Consider the following 12,828-nt stretch of genomic DNA (forward strand, 5'->3'; position numbering starts at 1 on the left):
CCTTGCATGGAGCCAACCTGGGTTTGCTCCCCTGGCACCAGATAATGGTCCCATAAGCCCCACCTAAAATAAGATCTGATCACTGCTAGGTATGGCCCAAAAATGAAAAAAAAAAACACATTTACGTTTTAAATGGTACATTAGTTTGACTCTTCTTGGAATACACACAAAGATCTAGTAAAAACCTGTTCCAAGTGTTTATTCAGTCCAAGAAGAGACTATTTTACCGTTTTGTGCACTGTATCCACTCCACTTAGGAGTCGCCTGTTTGATGTGTAATTTTTCTAATTGTCCTTTATCTAGTTGCTTCCATCCTCTAGTAGTCTGGGTGTAAACTTCAGTTACCTGCTTTGGGTGCACTTCGCTCAGATGCCGCCTCTGGTGTGTGATCTCTATTTTACTGGCACTCCTCCTGGGGTAGCCTGTCTCCTCTAGATCATCCATTTCCTTTACTTTGTGTTTTTTATTCTCTTCTCGCTGTAGAGAATTACACTTGCTCCTTAGAATTGGTTTCCTCCCTCAATAGGACTATTTTACCTCACAAAAAAATAATTTTTTACATATTCTGCTTATCGATGACAGTACTCCTATTTACAGAGATGGTTTTAGGGACATGGAGGGGGGTTTCCTAAGGTAAGTGCTTAGACCCAGCAGTGCTGAGAGTCCATCAGAGGTACACTCATCGTTGGGGATCAGACTCATACCTCGCTCATGCAGAGCATGGGCCCGTGATCCCGGTGCTATCTCCTGCAGCCCCTAGAGATAAACTTTTTTATTTTCTTTAATGCAGTTCCGTAGTGAATGTTATAAACTCCTACCACTTTGATTGCAGGTAGATATCAGTGCGGTTGTGGCCTACACCATTGCTGTCAAGGAGGATGGGGAGCTCAACTTAATGAAGAAAGCTGCCAGCATCACTTCTGAAGTCTTTAACAAATTCTTCAAGGAGAGAGTCATGGAAATAGTCGATGCAGATGAGGTAAATGGAGAAAAAAATCTTTACTCTCTTAATGATGCAGAAAATAGTAATCTCCCTGATGCATTACTTTGTGATTTTTTTTAAAATGTATTTTCTACTTCTTGGGGAATTAAACTACCCTCCCCCCAATTAAAATTTTGATACACAAGTTGATGATGTGTAATGGTGCCATCTTTCAAAATAACTCTAAATCTGTGTTGTTTTCTTGAGGTTGGTTGAGATTTCCATGTGTAATTGTGAATTCCACATGTTCTCTGAAGTTGCTTCCATGTATACCAACATATAGTGCATTAACCCAAATCTCCTCTTTGCCACCCTCAGGGAGTAACTATCGTTTTATTCCTGGGTATGCTTACAGAAAGTTCGGCATAGCAAATTGGCTGAGTCTGTGGAAAAGGCCATTGAAGAGAAAAAGTATCTAGCTGGGGCAGATCCTTCCACTGTGGAAATGTGTTATCCTCCTATTATTCAGAGTGGTGGCAATTATAACCTTAAGTTCAGTGTGGTGAGGTAAGTATAAGGGTTCTTACATTCAAAATACAGCAGTTAGGATGTCAGCTTTCAGTGTTTTTTTACTTTTACTTAATTGTAGAACTCAAAAATGTGTCTTGACAGGAGGTGGGAGGGAACCTGGGGACACTGGTGGTGGAATTGGTGTTGGAACATTATATACCTTAAACTCAACTATGAATATGTATAGCAGAGTACCTTAATATTTTTTTAATGTTTTAATGTTAAAAGAAATAAAATCTTGGTGCACATAAGCTGCCTGAGCACTTAGATTGCTTGAGCACATGTGTTACCAGCACATATACGTGGTGCCCACATTTTCCCCTCTGGAGATGTGTACTTTCGTACTTTAATATTTAAATGGTGGGTTGTGTTTCTCCACTCTGGAGAAATCCATGTTCTTTTGAGCTCATTATTCTTTCTCTCACTCTCCACTTCCTCAAAAGTTCCAAATAAAACTTGTTCTTCAGGGACCGGAACAATAGCACAGCAGGTAGGGTGATTGCCTTGCACGTGGCCAACCCGGATTCGATCCCGGCATCCCATATCGTCCCCCAAGCACCGCCAGGAGTAATTCCTGAGTGCAGAGCCAGGAATAACCCCAGAGCATCACTGGGTGTGACCCAAAAAGCAAAAATTAAAAAAAACTTGTTCTTCAATAAAACAATAGAAAGAAAAAAATTTTAGTTGTCAAAAAATCTCTTGGGTTCATGTTAAAATGTAAAGTAAAAGTAAAGGCCCTCCCGTTGATCATCGATTTGCTCGAGCGGGCTCAGTAACGTCTCCATTGGAGACTTTGTTATTACCGTGTTTGGCATATCGAATACGTCACGGGGAGCTTGCCAGGCTCTGCCATGTGGGCGAGATACTCTGGGTAGCTTGTCGGACTCTCCGAGAGGGGCGGAGGAATCAAACTCGGGTCGACCATGTTGGCTGCGTGCAAGGCAAACGCCCTACCGCTGTGCTATCGCTCCATAGGATTAATATGAAGTTGCTCTCAATGGCTAAAGAAAAATTTAATAGCCAAAGGAATTAAAACTGCAGAATATACTAAAGGCATTAAATTAGTCTGTCTCCTCCAACTTAAAAATATAATTTATAAGGTTATAAACAATAGCTTTGTTATTAGCCATTAGCCTGCCTTTTACATTATCTTGTCTATTCTATGTATATTTTTATCTTATTCGTTACTTGAGCATTTGATTGTAAACATTTTTTTTGTGTGCGTTGTTGAATATGGCAGGGAACAAAAGAACAAAACATGTTAGAACAAACATTAAAATCTTAGTAGGGGTAGAGAGTTCAGTATGAAATGAGTGCATGGTTTGCATACACAAGGCTTCGGTTTTATTCCTGAGCATAGTCCCCTGAACATCACTGAGGAGAAAGCATTAAACTTTAAGTAACCCCCAAGCACCTCTGGATATGACCCAAAACAAAACAAGACCAATAAAACCTTACTGGATAAATATTCCATATGCGATAATTCCCTTTGGATTGACGGAAGGGGGCCAGGGATGGCCCAACTGACTGTACTCAGGGGTCACCCCTGATACGGAACCAAGCCTTGGTCAGCCCTGTGCCTAACAAACACCCTACTTGCTCTACTGTCTCTGGCCCACCTCTTCTAATTTTAGAAAATCCTGAATGATAATGAAAATATTGTGCGTCGATGCTGTGTGCTCAGGAATCCCTCCTAGCTTCTCAGGGAACCATGGGTTGTCAGGGGTCAAACCTGGAATCAGCTGTGTACAAGGCAAGTGCCCTATGCACTGTCCTATCACTCTGGCTCAGTCTTTACTGAATTTTTATTCTAAAAGGTTGGGATCCCATATGGTCCCTTGAGCCCCATCGGGAGTGATCCCTGCAGGCAGAGCCAGGAGTAAGCCCTGAGCACTGCCAGGTGTGGCCCCAGAACAACAACAAAGTTCTTATTCTGGAGGCTGGAGAGATAGTACAGCAGGTAACATACTTATCTTGCATACGGCACAGCTGACCCAGGTTCGATCCCTGACATCCTATATGACGTGGTCCACAAACAGAGCTGTCATTTTTTTGGTGGGTTGGGGGGTGGGTTTGGGGTCAAACCCAGCAATGTCTAGGGATTACTCCTGGCTCTGTACTCAGGAATTACTCCTGGTGGTACTTGCGAAGAGTGTGTAAGGGGTGGACAGGACATGGAACCATCTGGGATGCCAGGAATCAAACGCCTGTTAGCCACGTGCAAGGTAAACACCCTACTCCTATACTCTACTCTGGCCCCTGATGAGCACTGCCAAGAGTGATCCCTGATTAGAGAGCCAGAAATAACCCCTGAACATCACTGGGTATGACCACAAATTTTTTTTTAAAAAATGATAGAACCACAGAAGTTCTTCTGCCTCTTCTTTGGTATACAGGAGGAAAAGATAATCACTGTCATTACTGTTTAAGTGACATTAAGGGTTTTGCTAGTATGAGTAATGAATGGCTTTCTTCTTTGGCTTTAGTGATAAGAATCACATGCACTTTGGAGCCATCACTTGTGCCATGGGCATTCGCTTCAAATCTTACTGTTCCAACCTTGTTCGCACGTTGATGGTTGACCCTTCTCAGGAAGTTCAAGAAAATTACAACTTTTTGATCCAGCTTCAAGAGGAGATGCTAAAAGAATTAAGACATGGTAAGGTACCTTAGAGAAAATTTGCATATCATGGAACAAGAATGTCATTCAGGGCTGGAAAGAGAGCAAGAGAGTTCATTGCTGGAGCACATGCTTTGGATGCAAGAGCCTGGGTTTGATCCCTAGCACTGCATGGTCTCCTGAGCACCGTTGGACAAAGACGGGCGTAGCCCCTGAGCAACACTGGGTATGGCCCAAAACAAAAACATTAGTATTGATTTAGGTTTTTATTTCCAAGTCTCTTGTACTGAAAATAAAATGAGAACCAGAGAGATAGTACAGCAAGTAAGGCTCTTTCCTTGCACGCAGCCAACCCGAGTTTGATCTCCAGCATTTCATGTGGTCCCCCAAGCTCTGCCAGAGTGATTCCTGAGTTCAGGGCTAGAAGTTAGCCGTGATCATTGCAAGGTATGGCCCAAGAGCCATAAATAAAAATAAAATAAGATTTTATTGACACCAAATCATCTGAGCGTTTAGTTCTTGAATCTTATTTTGTTTTCGGCCTGAGTGATCATTGTGGTTTTATATTGTTTACAAACTGGCTAACTTCTATGTTCAGATCTTCGTAAGACAACCATGACCAGTTCTCTTTGGAAAGTAACTTCAGTCCCACTTATATGAATACCAAAAATTTCAGTTTCACATCAAACTAATAATCCTACTAATCAACATACTACCTCCAAAGGAAACAAAATAATTAGCACCTTATTTCCCTTGAGACTTTCACTCTTGATTGGCTAAGTAGGAGTTTAACTGCCTTTAAACCACTTTTTTGGCATACCCATGATAGCCCAGCTTCCAAATACAGTTCCTATATATCTGAAATCAATTTTAAGTCCTATTGGTAGAAATAGAGTAGACCATTTAATGAGGACAAAATGCACTCAGATAGCTTTTAAAACTTCAATTTCTGAATTTTCCTGATTTAAATTATATATATAATTCTGAGAAATTAAGGCTAGAAATCAGTAGTACTCCTGTTCTTCACTTGTTTCAAAAGGCATGTATATCTATCTGGTGTCTGGAGCAATAGAAAAGCAAGCAGAACACATATCAACCCAGGTTTAATCCCCAGCACCCCACATGGTCCTCAAAGGCCACTAACTAGGAGTGGTTATGGAGCCAGGAGTAAGCCCTGAGAACCATGGGGTAAAGTAAGTAAAGGCCCTCCCGTTGTTCATCGATTTGCTCAAGCGGGCCCAGTAACGTCTCCATTGGAGACTTTGTTGTTACTGTGTCTGGCATACCGAATACGTCACGGGGAGCTTGCCAGGCTCTGCCGTGCGGGCGAGATACTCTCGGTAGCTGGCCGGGCTCTCCGAGAGGGGCGGAGGAATCGAACTCGGGTCGGCCATGTTGGCTGCGTGCAAGGCAAACGCCCTACCGCTGTGCTATCACTCCGGCCCAACCAGCACAGCGGTAGGGCGTTTGCCTTGCACGCAGCCAACATGGCCGACCCGAGTTCGATTCCTCCGCCCCTCTCGGAGAGCCCGACAAGCTACCCAGAGTATCTCGCCCTCATGGCAGAGCCTGGCAAGCTCCCCGTGACGTATTCAATATGCCAAACACAGTAACAACAAAGTCTCCAATGGAGACATTACTGGGCCCGCTCGAGCAAACCATAGGGTATAGCCCCAAAATAAAAACAAACCCAAAAAAAAAACAATTAAAAATGTATACCTATTAGTTTGGGCGAGGTAAGAGGTGGATTAGAAGTAACATACAGTGGCAAGGGTCCTGGCACATTGGTGGCAGCGAGGCGTAGTAACTATATCAAAACATAAATGTTCCCACTGTTGAAACCATGTTACTTAAGTATAAAGAAATAAAACTAAAAATGTTATTATTATGATGCTGCTGTTAGCATTTAAAGTATTTCACTATGGTCAGCTGGTGTTCCATGGACTCCTAGATTAAGAATGACTGGGAGGGAGCTGGAGCTGTAGTACAGCAGGGAGGGCATTTGCCTTGCACACAGCCGACCCAGGTTTGATCCCCAGCACCCCATATCGTCCCTCAAGCACTGCCAGGAATACCCTTAGTGCAGAGTCATGAGTAGCTCCTATGCATTGCTGGGTGTGTGATCCCACTGTAGCACTGTAGCACTGTCTTCCCGTTGTTCATCGATTTGCTCGAGCAGGCACCAGTAACGTCTCACAACAAATTGTGAAAATAGTTGTTACTGTGTTTGGTATATTGAATGGGTAGCTTGCCAGCCTCTCCTAGAGGGGCGGAGGAATCGAACCTGACTTGGCCAGGCCAGCCATGTGCAAGGCAAATGCCCTACCACTGTGCTATCGCTCCAGCCCAAATACACTGTCACTGTCCTCCCATTCATCGATTTGCCCGAGCAGGCCCAGTAACGTCTCCATTTTGAGACTTATTACTGTGTTTGGCATATGAATACGTCACGGGTAGCTTGCCAGGCTTTGCTGTGTGGGTGAGATACTCTTGGTAGCTTGCCGGCCTCTTCCAAGAGGGGCAGAGGAATCGAACCCGGCTTGGCCGGGCTGGCTGTGCGCCAGGCAAATGCCCTACCACTGTGCTATCGCTCCAGCCCTGTGTGATCCAAAAAAAAAAAGAAAAAAAGAAAAAATGACAGGGAAGCTAGAGGGGTAGTACGTTGGATAGATCACTTGCCTTGCACACAGCTAACTACTCACCCAGGTTCTATCCAGGAGATGATATATAATCACCCCAAATACTACCAAGAGTGATCTCAGAACACAGTGGGATGTGGTGATGGTTCTGTATTTGAGGTGCCTTCTAAGTAGTGCTCAAGTGGGCCCAGCGATTAATACTGGTGGTACTCAATCTCACTGTGCAGGGTGGGTGGTTTAATGGTGAGGTGGCCACCAGGGCTCTGCCCATCTCTGCTAAGAGGGCTCTGTGCAACTAGGGATTGAACTAGGGACCACATGATGTCAGGCACAAGTTGTAGTCCTTGAGCTATCCCACTGGTCCCTGAGTGATCACTTTTGTTTGGTTTCTTTGGAATTGTTATTTATTTTGGCTGTGCTCAGGGGTCACCCCTAGCAGGGCTTGGGCAACCAGCGTGGTGCCAATGATCAAGCCTGGGTCAACTATGTGCAAGGCAAATCCCTTAGCCAATGTTCTGTCTCTCCAATTTCCTAAGTATGTTCTTTTTAGAATGCAAATTTCTTAGCACTGCCACTCCTGCAGCTACATTCCTTTGCTCACACATGGAAGAACCTGAAAAGAAAGTTTATAAAAATGGGGGTAAGCAGTAGGCAACAAAGAGATAACCCAATAGGATGAAGTACGTACATGCCTTGCATGCAGGAGGCACAGGTTTGATATCTGGCACTACACAATCCCCTAAGTACTGAGCCCGGAGTAACATTGCTGGGTATATGTCTCTCCTCTGCCTTCTATTATAAGAAAGATGCAGATAGTAGCCACAGAGACAGTACCAGGGTTCGGGCGCTTGCCTGGCATGTGACTGACCCAGCTCAATCTTCAGCATCACTTAGATCCCCTAAGCACTGCTGCTTACGGTCCAGAATCCCCAAAATAACTGCGTTTGGGAGGGGCAGGTGTGTAGCTCAGCATAGAGCACTTGCATGTGTAAGACCTCAAGTTCAATTCCTGGCACTGAAAAGGAAAAGTATACTTGAGTTGTTTTTGTCTTGAAAGACATTTTAATATTTCCTTTCTATCTTAATAGGTGTGAAGATATGTGATGTGTATAACGCTGTCATGGATGTGGTTAAAAAGCAGAAGCCGGAGCTATTGAACAAAATCACCAAAAACTTGGGGTAGGGTTCTATGATGTACATTCTGAATCCGTTTTTTGTTTTGTTTTGTTTTGTTTTTGGACCACACTTGGCGTTGCTGAGCTTAATGTTGGCTCTGTGTTCAGGGATCCCTCCTGGTGGAATCAGGACTATATGGGGTGTTGGGGAATGAAGCTGGTTCAGCCACATGAAGTGCCTACCTGCTGTACTATCACTATTCATGTGATTTTATTTGGGGCCAGAGGGGATAGTACAGTGGGTAGGACACTTGCCTTGCAAGCCACTAGCTTACGTTTGATCTGTAGTATTCCATATGGTCCATGATAGAAGATCAGGAGTAAACCCTGCACACTGCCAGGTATCATCAACAGATAGGGCCAGGGTGAAAGTCCATCAGGGAGAGTCTTTGCCTTGCGCACACCCGACCCAGGTTCCATCCCCAGCATCTCATGTGGTCCCACGAGCACTGCCAGGAGTAATTCCTGAGTACAGGACCAGAAGTAACCTCTGAGCATTGCCAGGTGTGACCCAAAAAAGCCAAATAAATAAAATACTTTATTTGGCTGGAGCGATAGTACAGCGGGTAGGGCGTTCGCCTTACAAGCGGCCAACATGGCCGACCCGAGTTCGATTCCTCCGCCCCTCTCGGAGAGCCCGGCAAGCTACCGAGAGTATTCGATATGCCAAACACAGTAACAACAAAGTCTCCAATGGAGACGTTACTGGGCCCGCTTGAGCAAATTTCCTTGGGTAGGGCTTCATGCCCTCTGAGACCTACTGTGCTGGAAATTCAACCCAGATCTCTATATCTAAAGTGTGCATTCAACCCTTTCAGCCATCTCCCCAACCTAAATCTTTATCTAGTCCAGTGCTTCTACAATATTTTTGGCCATTGAAAATTTAGAAATATACCTAATACATCTTACAGAACAAAAAACATTTTGGGAAAACAAAACCTTAATGAAAACTAGCTTTATAGATCTTTTTTTTTTTTTTTTTTTTGACTTCTGGTCGAGGGCTATATTGACCTATAAACGAAGTCTGTGTTTTTGGTTTAGTTTGGTTTGATTTTTGATTTGGGAGTGACCACTCTTGGTGTGCTCCAGTGAACATATGTGATTGATACTAAAGTGAGGTCAGTAGGATATACGGCAAGTGCATTAACCCATGTACTATCTCTCTGGCCCCTACCTATCGCATAAGTCTGGACCAAAGAGACTTAATGAATATAATTAACAAGATTCCAGTGAAATATGCCTCTTTAATACAGTTAGTGCTGACTTGGTTATATAGTCCTTAACAGGCTCCCTGCAGAAAAAGAAAGGAAAAAACCCTGTTTTGATGTTTTAGTAGAAGATTAAAGATTTAATGAGTGAATAAGCTGAAAGTTAGACTCAGACAAAGAAAAGTTATCTTGAGGTACTTAATGAGTCATTTATGTTCAGCATAGTAAGGGCCTAAAGATTCTGAATCTCTTTTTGTTATTGTTGTTGTTTTGGGACCACACCTGGCAATGCTCATGGGTTACTCCAGGCTCGGCACTCTGTCACTGATGGTGGGCTTGGGGGGGCCTTATATGGGATACCAGGGTTCAAACCTGAGCCAGCCACGTGCAAGGCAAATGCCCTATCTGCTATACTCTTTCCCCAGTCCCTAAATCTGCTTCTTTAATTTGCTGATCAAGAGGAGTGAATCATTCAACATGTTTTTCCTTTTTTGAAACTATCTTCATTTCCTTTTTAGGTTTGGAATGGGAATTGAATTCCGTGAAGGATCTTTAGTAATTAATAGTAAAAATCAGTACAAACTAAAGAAAGGTAAGTTTTACAGGTATGCAATAAGAAAATACATTTCATTTGTTTGGGGGCCATACTGCAGGTGGTCAAGACTTAGTCCCGGCTCTGTGCTCAGGGTCACTTCTGCATCTCAGGACACATGGGGAACCTGGTTCTGCCAAATGAAAGACAGGCGCCTTTTGTTTTTTTCTTGGGGCCACATCTGGGAGTGAGCCACAATCGGTAGTACTCTTAAGTCTGACTTAAGTCTGACTCTTACTGTCACATCTGGAGGTGTTTTGGAGACCATATGAGGTATTGGGGACTCAAATGGGGTCCGCTGCATCCATAGCAAGCAGGTTCCTCTACAATCTTCCTTGCCTAAGAAAATAACTTTTTTTAAAATTTTATTTCATTTTGATTCATCATCACCTTTTTTGTATAAAACTTGTGATTTATTACTATAGATTGATTCCTCTTTTTGTGTTCTAGGGATGGTTTTCAGCATCAATTTGGGATTCTCAGATCTATCCAACAAAGACGGGAAGAAACCAGAAGAGAAAACTTATGCCCTATTCATTGGAGACACAGTCCTTGTGGATGAGGTTTGTATTGCTTCTTAAGCCCTTGAACGGTTATAGACCTTCTCCCCCTACCTACCCAACTGTGTTTATAGACTTTTGAGGTACAGTTTTGTAGCTTATGTTTGTTTAGTTTGTTTGTTTTTCCTTAAATGTCTTTGTTAAGGGTTAGAAAGATAGCTCATAGGACTGGGGTACATGCTTTTCATGTGGGAGACCCTAGTTTGATACTCATTATCGTCATCAGTAGTAGTGTAGTAGTTTCTTTTTTTTTTCTTTTTGGGTCACACCTGTCTATGCACAGGGGTTACTCCTGGTTTTGCACTTGGGAATTACTCCTGGAGGTGCTTGGGGGACCATGAGGGATGCTGGGAAAAGTCCAGTGCTTAATTGAGGGGAGAAATTCTGTGACACTGGGACCAGAGTGATAGTACAGTGGGTTGGGTACTTGGCTTTCATGGGGCTGACCCAGGTTTTAGCCCCAACAACCCATATGGTCCCTTGAGCTCCACCAGGACTAACACTGTTGGACTGCTGGGTGTAGCCCAAAAACCAAAATCAAAAAACAAAACAACAAAAGAATAGTAAGTAAAAAAATCCTATACAAACTTGGTTTAGTACATTAAGAAATATTTTTAAATAAATTTCCAGTATGGAATGCCAGTTTTTAAATTTTTAGTAACCAGTTGGGCTACAATTTACACATCATACAAATTACCCACTAAAAGCATAAAATTTAAGTGAATTTTTTTTAGTATGTTCACAGTGTGCAGCCCATCCCCATAATCTAATTTTAGATCATTTTAATCACCTCACAAAGAAAGTCAATACCCATTAACAGTCACTCCCTCTTTTCACTCCTAGTCCCCCTGACCTAGACAATGACTAAACTTTTTTTACATTCAGTATTTGTCTCTTCCAAACATTTGTGGTCTTTGACTGTTAATCTTTCATTTAGCAGGATCTAGTTGCTAACAACTCAGTGTTCATATTATAAGGTAATCACTTTTATACATTAATTCGTTAAATCCATACAGTAACCATATGAACTATATATTCACCTCATACCCAGAAAACTAAGGCAAGAGAAGTTTAAATAATTTGCCAAATGTTAGGAAAATGATTTACTCAGGTTTCAAATCAAATCTGTATTCTTAATTATTATCTTAGTATTGCCTCTCAAAATATAGCTTATAATCAGAAATTGGTAATATACAAATGGGATTTATTTATTATCATAAATATTAGTATTCTACCCAGGTTTGATCCCCCGCATCCTATGTGGTCCCTTGTGCACCACCAGGGTAATCCTTGAGCATCACTCTGTGTGGCCCAAACCCTACCCGCCAAAAAACCATTTTAGTATTCATTTAGAAGGTGCATTGCCCAGGTGTACATTTTGTTTAAAAGTATGTTTCTGTTTAAAGGCTCTGACTTTTTTCTTTTATTCTAGGATGGACCGGCCACTGTTCTCACTTCGGTGAAGAAGAAAGTAAAGAATATGGGAATTTTTCTGAAGGTAGGATGAAGATGACCACAAGTTGTGTAGAAAGTTTTGTTCAGGGAAGAAACAGCTAATACTTACTGAAGAAATTAAGACTTGAATTTCTGATTCTGACTTTTCCTCCACAGAATGAGGATGAGGAAGAAGAGGAAGAGGAAAAAGATGAAGCCGAGGACCTGCTAGGAAGAGGTTCTCGGGCAGCATTACTTACGGAAAGAACCCGAGTAAGTTTACTGGTTTAAACAATATTGAGATTGTCTTAGGTTATGTGTGATTTACCGATATTTATGTCAGAGGGTCACATGTGCTGATCATTTGAGTTACTCCTTCCTTAGAATGAGATGACGGCAGAAGAGAAGCGAAGAGCACATCAAAAAGAATTGGCAGCTCAACTTAATGAGGAAGCCAAGAGACGACTGACTGAACAGAAAGGAGAACAACAGATTCAGAAGTAAGTTTGCATTGAGCAGGAAGGTTTCTTAGGTTATATGTGATTTGCAGACATTTATGAAAGATGCTTCTTTGTCTCTACGCTAGAGCTCGCAAATCCAATGTGTCCTATAAAAATCCGTCTTTGATGCCTAAGGAGCCACATATTCGGGAAATGAAGATCTATATTGATAAGAAATATGAGACTGTAATAATGCCTGTGTTTGGCATTGCAACACCTTTTCATATTGCCACAATCAAGGTACTAACTTGAATTAAATTCCATGTGCACTGCTTCTTAAAACATGAATTGGGCTTGTGGATTGTTCTGTCTAAATTGTCTCTTACTCTCTTCACATTGAAACTCTACACTTCTTACTTTCAGAGTTACTCCTCTCTGATTTGCTAAAATTCTTCCTTTTCAATTTTCCCTTCGAACAGTAAAATTATCTTGTCTGAAAACAGCATTTGCTTGTCTTTCCTTGAACTTCTAAGTTTTTTTTAACCAGTTGTGTATTGGGCACATGGTAAAAGCTTTCTTAAAAGCTAAGTGATACCCATAGCTCAGTGTACTTAGGGGTTTCGGGGCACACCCTTCACACACAGCACAGTCCCCCAAGCATACAGGGA

At 42.3% G+C, this 12,828-nt stretch overlaps 1 protein-coding gene across 1 annotated transcript in view; it reads left to right on the forward strand.

Moving 5' to 3' along the window:
• SUPT16H (SPT16 homolog, facilitates chromatin remodeling subunit) overlaps window positions 1–12,828 on the forward strand; it is a 44,791-nt gene that overhangs the window by 18,320 nt on the left and 13,643 nt on the right. The window contains exons 5-14 of the mRNA XM_056133455.1: window positions 833–979; window positions 1,338–1,489; window positions 3,979–4,151; window positions 7,840–7,930; window positions 9,653–9,726; window positions 10,177–10,289; window positions 11,719–11,784; window positions 11,898–11,993; window positions 12,105–12,220; window positions 12,307–12,460. Of these exons, the coding sequence (XP_055989430.1) occupies window positions 833–979; window positions 1,338–1,489; window positions 3,979–4,151; window positions 7,840–7,930; window positions 9,653–9,726; window positions 10,177–10,289; window positions 11,719–11,784; window positions 11,898–11,993; window positions 12,105–12,220; window positions 12,307–12,460 (1,182 nt within the window). The remainder of the gene's footprint in view (window positions 1–832; window positions 980–1,337; window positions 1,490–3,978; window positions 4,152–7,839; window positions 7,931–9,652; window positions 9,727–10,176; window positions 10,290–11,718; window positions 11,785–11,897; window positions 11,994–12,104; window positions 12,221–12,306; window positions 12,461–12,828) is intronic.

This window comes from Sorex fumeus, unplaced genomic scaffold (assembly GCF_029834395.1).
Source record: "Sorex fumeus unplaced genomic scaffold, SorFum_2.1 ptg000098l, whole genome shotgun sequence".
Classification (NCBI taxonomy): Eukaryota; Metazoa; Chordata; class Mammalia; order Eulipotyphla; family Soricidae; genus Sorex; species Sorex fumeus.